This window comes from Cyprinodon tularosa, unplaced genomic scaffold, assembly GCF_016077235.1.
Source record: "Cyprinodon tularosa strain WSP-4 unplaced genomic scaffold, ASM1607723v1 ctg658, whole genome shotgun sequence".
Lineage (NCBI taxonomy): Eukaryota > Metazoa > Chordata > Actinopteri > Cyprinodontiformes > Cyprinodontidae > Cyprinodon > Cyprinodon tularosa.
The window spans coordinates 52,282-66,903 of NW_024039405.1; the positions used below are offsets into that span (position 1 = coordinate 52,282).

Here is a 14,622-nt window from a genome sequence, read left to right on the forward strand (position 1 = left end):
GGTAAATATGCATTATAGGGTTAAAAAGGTAGTTTATAAAGGTAATAAGAAAAAGTTACTAATAAAGGGGAATAAAATTAATAATTAAAGTACCGGTAATATTTGAATTTCTTCCCCAATTGGAAAAATATCCACTATTCTTCTGTCTAATTTGAACCACACATTTGGTGTTAACTTCTTTTGCAATATTTACAACGTATTTTGTTTTGTTTGGATATTAACTTAAAGAGCTCTTTAATTTCACTCAAAAATCTACAAGGATATTTTGAAATAGACAAGAGCTGTTTTCTTGTTAAAAGAGAAAAGGTTTTAAAACATGACCAGATCAAAATGTCCGAAATGAGATGAGAAAATTGGGTCGTAAAACTTTCATGAAATTTGCTTTATAAATACATTTAACAATCCTTAATTTAACTTTACCTGTAAATATTTTCTGGAGTGTGTTTCCATCCACGCTTGATGAGGTGAGCATGAAATCAAATACCTTGCTGTTGTTGCAATGATATGTATTAATATATGATATAGTCTTAACCAAAGTATAAAAATAGTTGAAAGAGAAAAATAGTTGAAAGACAAAATAGTTGAAAGACAAAATAGTTGAAAATGAAAGACATTAAAAAAGGTGTTATTCCAAAACTATATTTAAAAAAAAAGCTGGAACACAATCCAACTACAGTTATGTACAAATACCTTTGTTTAAAGAAACATGCCCTGTGGTCCAATAAAATCAAACCGTACAGTGTTGACTTAAAATAGCCATTATTGCAAAAATTATATCAGGTGAAGAGGAAGAGGGAAATGTTTAATCTTCAAAACTGCATCACAGCAGTGACATACTGGGGGTGTTTTGCATGAAAAGAGACTGTTGCACTTCCCAAAATAGATGGTATCATGAGGAAATAACTCTAAATAGGTAGCATAAGGTTGGATGAAATCAGTATAGCAGTTGGACAACAGCTATATCACCACAAAAATTACATGTTTTTGAGTGTCCATAACAAAAAATTATCTCTTCCAAAAAAAAAAACCTAAAGGAAGAACTACTGTGCCTTGGGAGAGTATTCACCCCCTTTAACTCTTCTACCTTTTACCACATTTCAGGCTTTAAAGATAAATATATAAAATTATAAATTGTTTTGTGAAGAATAATCAATGACAAGAGGGACACGATCATGAAGTGAGCGAAATTTATTGGATATTTTCAAATTCTAGCAAACAAAAAACTGAAGAGTGGGACGTGCAAGATGAATCATCCCCTTTACCTTCAGTGCAGCAAACTCTGCAGAAATTCAGGGACGAGCTCTGAATGATACATTGTTGACCTAAATGACTGGATGATAAATAGGATCCACCTGTTTTCCATCAAGTCTGTATAAAAGCACCTGCTCTGTGATAGTCTCAGAGGTTTGTTTAAAGCTCAGAGAACATCATGAAGAACAAGGAACGCACCAGGCAGATACTGCTGTGGAGTATTTGGATACAAAAAGATCACTCTGGATAAACTGTAGAAATTTACAGCTGAGGTAGGAGATTCTTTACCTAGGACTGGCCTTTATGAGAGAAAGCCATTTCCTAAATATGTCCATAAAAAGTCTTGTTTAATATTTGAAACAAGCCTCCTGAGGGAGACAGCAAACATGTGGACAAAGGATCTCTGGTCAGATGAAACCAAAATCAAACTTTTTGGCAACAATGCAAAACGTTATGTTTGCTTTTAAAGTAACAGTGCTCATCACCTTGAACATACCATCCCCACTGTCCAACATGGTGCTGGCAGCATCTGCTTTTCTTCAGCAGGAACAGGGAAGATGGTTAAAATTAATGAGGATGGATGGAGCCAAATACAGGACCATTCTGGAAGAAAACGTGATGGGGTTTGCAAAAGACCCGACACTGGTAGGAAAATTTATCTTCCAACGAGACAGTGATCCAAAACATAAAGCAAATCTACAATGGAATGGTTTAGAAATAAACATATCCAGGTGTTGAATAGCCAAGTCAAAGTCCAGACCTGAATCTAATCGAGAATCCGTGGAAAGAACTGAAAACTGTAGTTCACAAACGCTTTCCATCCAACCCCTCTGAGCTCCAGGTGTTCTTCAATAAAGAATGAATAAAATTATAGTTTCTCGATGTGCAAAACTGATAGACATACCCCAAGCGACTTGCATCTGTAACCGCAGCAAAAGGTGGAGCTACAAAGAATTAACTCACGAGGGGTGAATAAATTTGTACACCCAATTCTTCGTTTTTTCTATTTGTTCTATTTCTATTCTATTTGTTAAAAAAGTTAAAAATATAAAATAAATTCACCCCACATAATTGTGTCCCACTTGTTCAGTTCAGAAAAAATTAACTATTTTATATCTTTATGTGTGAAGCCTGAAATTCAGCATAGATGCTTGGCGGCCCATTCAAATACAGGCAGATTTGTTACAGACCCGAACACTTTTGGTTATTTTTCACAACCTTTAAAAAAGCTTACTGTTTGAGAGGTTGTACTATATATTATATTTCCGTTGTTAACCGTGTGAAATGTGTTTTATTTTTTTGATTTAGAGCCTGTTTCAATCATTGTTGATAACTTTTATATGTGTTAATGTTTTGCTTAAATAATCAAAGATGAGTGGAGCAAACTAAGTTTAGATTTTTTACTAACATAACGGGTGTTAAGTATCAGTGGATGTAGTCTTACAAATACTTACCTCTTTACATTAGTATTTATTTTATGCATTATGCTATGTATAACTGCATCTAACAAATTCATTATTTTATTTGTCTCAAACATATTCCTCATTATTGTTACTTAATTCTAGGTAGAAGCAGAAATGATGAAATTGTGATATCAAATCTATTGTCTATTTTCCTGCATTTTAACATGGTTTTGAAATGTCTATGGCAAGGATCAGCATTCCACGGCTCCAGAGACACATGCTGCTCTTAAATGCCCCCCTTGCGGCTCCTTTGAGCTTTTTCAAAAATATATGATGGAAAGAGATGGATTTTTTCATTTATTTGTTTTCATATGGTGTGAGGGAGGTCAAACAAATATTCCTTATGTTTCCAATGCTGTAAAAAATTTTATAATAAATAAACTTAAATAATAAATTTTAACATCTCTGTCAAGGAAGAATTGCGTAATAGCCTGTGAAACAGGTTTCAGTGCGGCTCGATGCAGTACCAGGCAGGTGGCTGTTGTAAAAAAAGCGGCAGGTGTGTCTCTGGACATGGATCCCACAGGGGAAAAAAGCAAGATAGCTGATGAGAACAGAGGGTTCAGAGAAGAATTGACAACATTTGCTTTTATTACCAAAGCGGAAGGATTGCCTGCATGTTTTCTTTGTGATTAGAAGTTGTCAAATAATAAAAAAAAACGTCATTTGCAAAAGCCTTTCCAGGGAAGGCATGCCAATTGTGCAGCCAACCACAAAGTTGGGAGTGAGACAAAAAGTGTGATTGCAGAACGTCTGGATAGAAAAAATAGGAGAACAAAGATAGATTTAAAAAGTGGAGTGCATTGCCAAACTCCACTAAAGCTGCTAGTTATGTTGGAAGCATTGAAAACCATTTACAGATCAAACAGGTAGCTCTCTTATGCAAGCATGTGAACTTCTTTTTTTCCCCTCCAAATTCTCAAAACAAAAATAACATCAAAAATCTGATTTCTTTATTGTGTTTCTATAATTTCATCAATGCAATAATATATCAGTTTTGTAAAGGAATTTAAACTTAAAGCACCAAATATATTACAGCAGACTGGTTACATGATGTGACATTTGCTTCAGGATAAACATTTAAACATGAGTGCTTATTATACAGGTGCTGGTCATAAAATTAGAATATCATGAAAAAGTAGATTGATTTCAGTAATTCCATTTAAAAAGTGAAACTTGTATATTATATTCATACATTACATACAAACTCATATATTTCAGATGTTTATTTTGTTTAATTTTGATGATTACAAATGACAACAAATGAAAATCTCAAATTCATCATATCAGAAAATTAGAATATTACTGAAGACCAATAAAAACAAAGGATTTATAGAAATGTTGGCCAACTGAAAAGTATGAACATGAAAAGTATGAGCATGTACAGCACTCAGTATTTAGTTGGGCCTCCTTTGGCCTGTATTACTGCAGCAATGCGGCGTGGCATGGAGTCGATCAGTCTGTGGCACTGCTCAGGTGTTATGATAGCCCAGGTTGCTCTAATAGTGGCTTTTAGCTCTTCTGAATTGTTGGGTCTGGTGTATTGCATCTTCTTCTTCACAATACCCCATAGATTTTCTATGGGGTTAAGGTCAGGAGAGTTTGCTGGCCAATTAAGAACAGGGATACCATGGTCCTTCAACCAGGTACTGGTAGCTTTGGCACTGTGTGCAGGTGCCAAGTCCTGTTGGAAAATGAAATCTGCATCTCCAAAAAGTTGGTCAGCTGCAGGAAGCATGAAGTGCTCTAAAACTTCCTGGTATGTGGCTGCGTTGACCCTGGACCTCAGAAAACACAATGGACCAACACCAGCAGATGACATGGCACCCCAAACCATCACTGACTGTGGAAACTTTACACTGGACTTCAAGCAACGTGGATGAAGTGCCTCTCTTCTTTTCCTCCAGACTCTGGGACCTTGATTTCCAAAGGAAATGCAAAATTTACTTTCATCAGAGAACATGACTTTGGACCACTCACCAGCAGTCCAGTCCTGTTTCTCTTTAGCCCAGGCAAGACGCTTCTGACGCTGTCTGTGGTTCAAGAGTGGCTTGACACAAGGAATGCGACAGCAGAAACCCATGTCTTTCATACGTCTGTGTGTGGTGGTTCTTGAAGCACTCACTCCAGCTGCAGTCCACTCTTTGTGAATCTCCCCCACATTTTTGAATGGGTTTTGTTTCACAATCCTCTCCAGGGTGCGGTTATCTCTCTTGCTTGTACACTTTTTTCGACCACATCTTTTCCTTCCCTTCGCCTCTCTATTAATGTGCTTGGACACTGAGCTCTGTGAACAGCCAGCCTCTTTAGCGATGACCTTTTGTGTCTTGCCCTCCTTGTGCAAGGTGTCGATGGTCGTCTTTTGGACAACTGTCAAGTCAGCAGTCTTCCCCATGATTGTGTAGCCTATAGAACTAGACTGAAAGACCATTTAAAGGCTTTTGCAGGTGGTTTGAGTTAATTAGCTGATTAGAGTGAAGCACCAGGGGCCATCAATTTTGAACCTTTTCACAATATTCTAATTTTCTGATATGATGAATTTGAGATTTTCATTTGTTGTCATTTGTAATCATCAAAATTAAACAAAATAAACATCTGAAATATATGAGTTTGTATGTAATGTATGAATATAATATACAAGTTTCACTTTTTAAATGGAATTACTGAAATCAATCTACTTTTTCATGATATTCTAATTTTATGACCAGCACCTGTATATTTAAGCCCACATAGACCTTTTTTTTAGTGGGCCAACACACTTTGAGCCATGCGAGGCTTATATAAGACTTTTACATTTTTGCGGCTCCAGACAGTTTTGGTTTTTTGGTCCAATATGGCTCTTTGAATGGCTTGGATTGCCAACCCCTGGTCTATGGAAATGCAAGCATGAGCAGCTAACGTCCCTCGATCCATTTAAGCTACTTGCGTCACCATTGCTCTTTGAAATGTTGCCCATTGTCACCAATGGAGTTGTCAGAACTCTCTTATGCAATGATAAATAAGCAATGGTGTTTTGTAGGGGTGGGCTAACAGTGGGAAAATATTCTAGTTGCATGTAATTCCATGTAAACTGAGTATTATTATTGCGGTAACACATTTTTGCACTGTTATAGATTAAAAAAAAATTCTATGTGCTAAAAGTTTTGAAAATTCTTTCAACCACTAAGTCCTAGTATGAAAGGTGCACAGACTTTTATGGATGAGGCCAATTTTTTCCTTTTTTTTGTGCTAAATCTATCTGAGGTGCTTCCATCCATCCATTGTCAATACCAACCATTCCTTGCACAGAAACGGTGGAGTTTGTGCATATCACCAACAAAACTACATAAGAAAAGGGCAAGGCAAATTCATTTGTATTGTGCAGTTCAGTGCAGGACAATTCAAAGTACATATCCAAACTTACTGTTTATGTAGTTCATTTTCCTCTGTGCTTTATTAAATTAGTCATACCAACTCGATTGATACTCATGTTTCTGTAATTCCTCTTTTTATTTAACCTGTTTCCACTGACAGCTGGTATGTGACGTGCTCAGCTGCTCCATACATGAAAACAACTTGTAAAAACAATTTTCATCAACGGCGCAATCCATTTGCCTAAATAAAGTGAATTACAATGTGGATGTTCCTCCCTCCTTAGGGATTTTATGCCATCTGTTAGTCTGCTATTACAGATGGAATTATTTTAATAGACTCATTACAATTCATAAACAGACAAAAAGAAAAGCTTTAAAGCAATCCTGATTCAAGTGAGTGACTCATCTTTTTTTCTATTATCAATAAGTAAGTTAAGGTTATTTTCAGAAGCCTGAATTATGCCTCACCAAAACTTAATAAGGTAAAATAGGAGTGATTTGCATCATTTTGACAGGATGGGTGGATGTAAATAAAAACAATCAATCAAAGCCTGTGATGTTGACCACTTGAGTCGCTTTCACTCACCTTCAGCCTCTTGGAAGAGCCTTTGTTGGCTGTAGCTGCCCATAAGCTCATATTTGCTTTTCTCTTCACTCTGTAACACAGACAAGAGAGCACATGTAAACATAATGGAATATCGTGACCATACCACGAACATGGATTTATTACATAAGGCTGGTTTTCTTCTTTTTTTCCAAATCAGTGGAGATGTCATAAGGATTTGTGGGCAGAGTGGATGAGCAAGATTTACTGAGAACATAGAGCCATGTCTCACTTGTAGACAGTCTGTCTGAGGTATTATTATCTAAGCCTAACAGTGTCTTTCAGTCTGCAGCTCTGTAATTCTGGATAACTGACAGCAACTGTGCTGGGAAAATTGCTCAAGAACCACAGCTATTTTGATTTCAGCCTCGATGGAAAGCAGTGGCCTGCATTGTGCTCGCCTTGATCCAGAACAAAATGTGAGTTATTTCTAACAAAGACATTCATCTGAGCAAAATCATCCCTGTTGGATAATAAACCAACCATTTTGATTTATCATATTTTCTATTAAAATAATCTGTTATATATTTGTTGCCATCAGAGCAATGAAATCCTTTTTATTAATGCTGACCAGGCCTTTTTTATTTTTCCACTGGTACTTTGACAATTAATCTTTGGTGATGAGTTACAAGTCTTTGAAATTAGAATACATCTCTTCCATCACGCTAATAATTACCTCCCTCCATATATTTCCTGTCATATATTTTAAACTTTGGTTCGGCCACATGTTGGAAAAGTCTTACATAGACTGAACCAACAAAAACTCAAGTGAATTGTGTGACTGCAAAATAAATAGACAATTTTAACTAATTACATTGTTGACATAATATAAAAATGTTTAACTAGATACCGATGATAAGAACTATACTTACAACTTATAATTTTCTGATACACACGCAACCTTTTTTAAAAGCATATGGAATCCCCTTATAAAGAGCAGAGAACACAACTAATTACTGTATGACAATATTTATCAAAATTATTAAGTTTTAGCAATTTCAATCCATTTCGAGTAAAAACTTAAAAATGTAGATTTGTTTTAGAAAAAAAACAGTAGATCTGATAACATTGGGTATGTTTTAATATAATTCGTTGACATGTACTTTGATTCGGCAAATCAATTAACCAGACTTGTATTATTATGGTGTAAGCATGGATTTTTTTTTTATTTAATGTTTTTTTTTTATGTAAAAAAATGGTTTGTAACAGCTACATATAAATCAGTACATGCCAGCATATACAGCGTGTAAAGCACGAATATATGATATTATTGGATACCATAAAGTCAATCTAATTCGATGAAATGTGGCTTTAATTCCCCACCTCACCTCTTCTGTGTCACTATCTGTGTCACCATGATGATGAAGGTGATTAAATTAGAAACCCAGCGGAACAATGCCAGAGGGACAGGTAACGATGAGGATCCAGAATAAAAGAGACCAGAAGGCAGAATATTAAAAGAACCAACTAGAAAAAGGTGAAGAATTATTAATTGAAAACACAAAAAGGTGCAACTCATGGCATGAAAAACCTTTAAAAGATTTATCTAAATCAGCTTAATAAAATATAAGGAGGTTGTGAAATAAACTGCTCAACACCTCCAGTCAAGAAGGTGGCGGTGATATAAAACCAAAGGCCAGAAAAGGAAACACTAGCCGAGAAGTCCATATTCTGCCATTTGTCCATAAAACAAGATAAAGAACACTGTTGCTATGTATCCACTTTCTTTAGATCATTCTGGATCACAAAACATACTGTATCCCACAATTAATCAGAGTTTTATCTTTTCAGCCCACTTCCTTTGTTTCCCAAATTATTTGGCTTCTTTAAAGCCCCGCCTCAAGCATGCAGTTAAGGATCCTCACCTGTTTCCACTGCCATTGTGGCTTGCTGCTGGTGTCTTCTCAACATATTCATCTGAAATATTTAACCCTATTGATCTGATTGCTGGGTGAGTTTATTTGATACATTATTATTTTTCCTTGTGGTATTTCTGCTCGATTGCCCATTAGAAGCATTGGCATTGTTTACCTGGACCGTCGTTGGGATTCTGCCAGAGCTGATTGTGGCTAAGTACACCCCGCTCTCTTTGAAAAGGTAACTTGATTGCTAATTTTTTGTGCGTGTTTGACACGTTTACCTTGATTCCGAAGCAGTTTAAAACAAGATTGATCTGAACAGTGTAGCTATACTTAAGTTGATATCATGCAGTATGTATATTTATTTTATTTTTTTCCTTTCTCTCACTCTGCTTGAGTATTTGACAATTTGTTTTATTTTTCTTAATTGGTATTTTGAAAGTGCACTTTAACTTTAAATTGATTAAGCTTTATATTAGATACTTTTTTTGTTTTACTTTATTTGAATTATGGCTAATTTAAACTGAATGTTTGTCTAATTATTAGGAATATAATTATTGCATTTGTATTTAGTATGCATAAATTAAATTATTAGATTTAGTAATTGTTTCCTTTGTATTATATTTGCATTTAATTGTTTTTGAAAGAAATTAATGGGTTTTTCTGACCTTTTAGGTCAGGGGGTTTTTTTTATCCTGACGGATCAGATCCTCATCTGGATCTGAAGATGGCGAGTTAGACATGGACTACGGATTTTATGATTTTGAAATTAATTTTTGAGTCAATTCTCTTGTGTCTCATCGTATGGCTGTAATTGTCTTTTTTTTATTCACCTAATCTACATCCATTAAACCTAAAAGCACTTCCTGCTGTTTTTTTTCCACACCTCAGGCTCCTTAAAAGGACACTCTTCTGATGCTGCATTTGTAGCCACAGTTAGCTGCCTAGCCTAATAGTGTTACAATATCTTTAAAGGTCATAGCAACAATTTTTTCATCAAAACGATACATTTTTCAATCATATTGCATAATCATATCACTTTGCAACAGGTCACGAGAGATGCAGCTCAGGTGATATCCAGATGCTAGTGGCTTGGTCTTAATTTTCTCAGATTCAAGCCAAAAAAGAACCAAAACTAGTGTTACCATACTTTTCAGTGTTGATGCCAAGCAAAGAGGCTCGGAAGCTACTTGGAGGAACAAAAGCAAGCGTGCACAGTTGCTCCGCTTTAAACTTGTAGCTTTCACCTTCAAATCAGAATTTCCTTCCTGTATGAGTGACTTGTGATCTGCTTTGAGGTCAGGGCCAGATTGTTTTAGAGCTGACAAAGTAGCAATTTAATAATCAAGCAAGTTTTAAGATGCCTCTAGTAACACTAAAAAAAACGAAAAAAAAAAACCTATTAACTTCTTCCTGTGTGACCAGGCCCCTCCCCAACGCAAAGAAGTCTTTCCTGATAAAGCTGGTGCCTTCTGATTCGTTTACTTTAAGAACAGGAGCTAAACTGTACATTCTTTTAACAATCACCTCACTTATATTTTCCCTTGATGAACTATTTAGGTAATAAAGTCAGATTGTTTAAAATGTTAAAAAATGTATGGCTACAATTACAGCTCAGTTGTGGCCTCTTTTTAGGATCCTTATTGGAAACTGAAGCCAAGTCTCTGAAAATTCTTAAACTAAACCTGATTTAAAAACTTAAAAGTAGTTTACAGATTATTTACTCAATTCAACACTGGAAAAGATCAACCAAAAAATTTGTCTACAACCACAAAGAGCAACAAAAATATAATCATTATCTTGAATTTGGGATTAATAATACCTGTAACAATAAAACAGCTGAAGATCCAGATATATGATCCATTACACAGTTACAGTCGAAATGTGTGAACAGCTGATAGCATAAAGCCGCTCATAGAATTGTATCAACCTACCTCTGGGTGTTTCTCTGGCACCCGATTCTCCATGATCTCATAAGCTGGATCAGCTTTGCGCCTCTCTTCTTTACTAGTAAACTTTTTTTCTGGCAGAAAGAAGGAAATTCATTTTTTTAGTAAAGCCATGCTATAAAATAGAAAAATACCTAGAACAGAGATTGTATTGTTGTTGGGGTAGCTTTATGAGAAGATTTGTTTTGCAAATCAACAAAATGTCTTAATTTTGTAATTAAATATCTCTCACATTTAGTTGCAAAGCCCAATGACATTCAAAATAGAAATAGCTTATAATTTTAAAATATCTTTAGCAACCATCTGATTTTTCTCAATGTGAGGAAAGTTTGCCCCATTCCTGACCTTCAGCTCTGAGATGTCTGCAGGGTTTCCTGCATGTTGATGTGTGGTATGTTTTGAGTCCATTTCTTCTTTTAGACCCTTAAGGAACCCTAAACAGCTCACATAAAGCTGCCCGTCTTCTGTGACTGTAAGCTGGTCAGGCTCTGTTACAAAAGGCCATCACCAAGCCCTGACACTTAAACCTTCATGTTTTGTAGCCGAGGATTTATTATTCTTAAATGCTGTTTTTGGTTAATCAATTAACTTAACTCTGTTTACGAGGTTATCACATTTAAGTGTGTTTAATATTAATTGAGTTTAAGAAAGGAATGATTGAGATGGCGGATAAATTTGTTCCTCACCTAATTATGTATTTCTTACTACAAATAAGAAAGATTTCAAAATTATTTTTAGGTTATTTATATTGTTTTATAATTTATTAAACACAAAAACATTCAATATGTTAAAAGCAAACAAGGTATCAAGGGGTATGCTATTTTTTTACATGACTGTGTATGCTCAAATACACAACAATATGTTTTGTTAACTGTGTTTTACCAACCCAAGCCAGCGTGATGAAAACAGAGCGTTAGATCAAAAACACTTGGAGGGAGAAATCATTCTGTTAGTAACAGAAAGAGGTTCACACATGCTGTTAAAGATGGTCAATATGCACAGTAGCTAAATGTCTGTTTAGTCTTCTTCTCCACATGTACAAGAAAAATAGCTAATTACATCTTTATAATGCAAAGACTCTAAAAGCTAAAAACAGGGTTTTATAATGTCCAACACAGATGATGATAACCCTAAAAGAAGTTCTGAAAGTAAATGTGTTTTTTTTTTTTTGCTCCCAAGACATAGTTATTCACTGACCATCTTGGGCTGATATTATTATAGTAGCAATATGTGGTCAGATGACTATTTGCTCAGTTACCCTGAAAAGGGCTCCACCTCCCATGCAGTGAAAACCTCTTGAAGAGTGTAGCGTACTGAAGTAAGAGAATCTTCATCATTGCAGACAGAGCGTCTGCATAGCATTGCATGATTTTAGCTGATCATTACTGGCTAGCTGCTGCTAAACCTGAATGGGAGCTGAGTTAACTTTGTAGAGAGGGTGCAACTGTACTACAATTTAAATGTCTTGTTTGTCATGCATTATAAAAGACATTGTTGTTCAAGAACATTCAAAGAGGTCTGGGGAAGTTGGAAATCAACATACCTGTCCAACGTTAATAGTCAATGAACATAATTATCTTAAACAGCATATCTACTTATAGCATTTTGAACAAAGAGGATACAGAATAGTGGAAGGGGGAGTTACCATTACCTACTTTTTTTACTAGCTGTCACACTTTAACACTCTGTTCTAATTTCTTTAGCACAAATCTAAAATATAAAATGATGACAAAGTCAGAAAATACTTCTAACAAGGTGATTTCTAAAGACCAATAGATCAAAACTTTTAGATTTTACTCTTCTTTTGTCCTTTCTTTAATGACTTTTATTTTCACACAAGTACGCAAAGTCAAATACACATTCACTGTCAGCTTGTTTATCATGAGTTCAAATTTGAAATGATGGCTCCTCGAAAGCTGAATCTTAATTTGTGGTCTTCCAGAATGTTGACATGTCTAGAGTATTTTTAGCCATACATTTTAAGAGGATCATTGGAAGGTACAATATACACCTAACGCCTTAAATTATCATGATCGTGTATAACATCTAGGAATTTAATGGTTTTCAAAACAAGCATGGTACCCAGTATCTCATCCTTTAGATTTCATCAAGTTGTTGATTAACCATAAAAAGCATTAATTAGAAATGTGTTTGACTAGTATAAAAATCATAATTCTATACTTGAGCATATTTAGGTTTAGACGAGTTTGAATGTAAATGACAAAAAAAAAAAATAGCCACACAATCAGTGATTCAATAAGCAGAAAATAGTAAAAGGAAAAGGCAGTGAAAAGAATGAAGTCAAGATCCTCTTCAGAGGCACAAAGGATACCAGGGGTCTGTCTCTCTTACCTCCATTTCCTGTTGAATCATTTACATCTTCAGGCTGACACATCTCATCAGCATCTCTGAGGAGTTCACGAAGCAGCTCCTCATCAGCAGTACTGTCACTAACTTGGCTTTTCTTCACGTATAGCTCAGTTGGGACGCTTTGACATCCGGAAATACCCCTGCTGGGGGGCATTTTAGCAGGCGTGACCTGTAGCAGAGGTTGGCAGAGCTCTCCTTGACACTTCAAACAGTTTTCATAAATGACGGCTCTTTTGTTCTGCTGGGAGTCCCAAAGTGGGTTAGCTGGTGCCATGGTGAGCCTATTTGCTGGAGCTGGGCTCATTGACTCGTACAGGCTGGGTGTGTGTGGTTGGCTGCCTGCACTTAGAAAGCTGAACAGATCAGATAAGAAGTCTGCTATGTTTTTCTCTCCTCTCTTTGGGAGCATCGCATCCTCCCCTGGCTGCCCTCTCGATGACTCTGCGATGCGTCCATTAGTGGTACAGGTCTTTTCCAGAATACTCTTCACTGTAATGGTTTGCATGACAGTGCATGGCTGCTAGATCAGTGAGTTTTCCCAGCATGCATCAACACTTCTGTTCGTGCATGGGCAAAAGAATACATGCGCCACAGTTAGAAAGCTTTAGAGAGATTTCTTACCTGGTAGGGTTGGCATCACAGAAGAACCCATTTGAATGTAGTGATTACCCTATGAAGTAAAGAAGGTAAAAAATGTTTTTTCTCTCATATGAAGCTACTTTAGAGTCCTTTGGCACGTTATGATTTACTTTATGATATTATGCTAATATTATTTTAGAAATAAATGATTGGCTGCGAGATTAAATCCAAAAATATTAACAAATTAGCTGGGAGAATCATGTTTTTGATTGATTTACGATCCCCTGAGACAAATTCCAGCGGTTGATGAAAGAAATAAGTTGATGTAATGTTGGAAAATACTCATTTGATAGTTATAGTAGTTAAACACATTTGTTAGTTCATCAGTTTCATTGCAATTACACATAAATAGCAATTTGGTCATTTATATAGCATCAGATCAACACATCCAGATGTACTGAAAACCAAGTTTAAACCAATCATTAAATTAGGAATTAAGACAGTTTATGTGACTTTGAATTTTTAAGCTTGTTTGAGAAACTCAGAAACTCCTGAGTACATATATTTACATTCATCAGAAAGGGAATGTGTGCCTGAATGTATGAATGACTGAATGTGGTGTAAAACGCTTTGGAGTACCCTTACCCCAAGGCACTATATCAGCTGTTCACTATTTACAACACTACGTGTGTTTACATCATATGATATGAAATAGAGAAAAACTCAAGTAAATTCTAGTTGTGTGGATTAAAAACACAGTGGTGATGTTAAACGAGAGTCCAAAGACTGACACAAAACGAAAGGCTGCAGTAGCCTTAATAGTCTCCCTTTAAAAGCAGCAAAGGTCTGCAGAAAATCATCCCCGAACACCAAACACATTTAACATTAAAGCAGATGGGCTACAGCCCAATCAAGGATTCACTCTTATTTTCAGTGAAGAACAGAAAAATTAGACCAGGATTCACAGAGAGTCATCAAAATTAAACAATTGGAAAGTTCTTGTTTGGAATGGATTTTATTAAAATCATTCAGATAACAGAATTCAAATTTGGCCTTATATCTGCTGCTGAAGATTCTCATTTCATCCAGGTCATAGTCATTCCAAAAAAGTTAGAAAATAATCCACTGGTTTCGTTTCCAAGATTGAAGACGTTTTGCTTCCCATCGGGGAAGCTTTTTTTAATTCAAAATGTC

The 14,622-nt window shown here is 35.7% G+C and overlaps 1 protein-coding gene across 2 annotated transcripts in view; it reads right to left on the reverse strand.

Moving 5' to 3' along the window:
* Positions 1-14,622, reverse strand: part of LOC119799310 (protein Dok-7-like) — a 61,575-nt gene that overhangs the window by 17,784 nt on the left and 29,169 nt on the right. Inside the window, exons 8-11 of one of the 2 annotated variants that reach the window (XM_038309143.1) lie at positions 13,471-13,519; positions 12,832-13,338; positions 10,465-10,553; positions 6,654-6,723 (exon numbers count right to left, since the gene is read on the reverse strand). In XM_038309143.1, coding sequence (XP_038165071.1) covers positions 6,654-6,723; positions 10,465-10,553; positions 12,832-13,338; positions 13,471-13,519 — 715 coding nt within the window. The remainder of the gene's footprint in view (positions 1-6,653; positions 6,724-10,464; positions 10,554-12,831; positions 13,339-13,470; positions 13,520-14,622) is intronic. The other variant, XM_038309144.1, reaches the window with a different exon arrangement.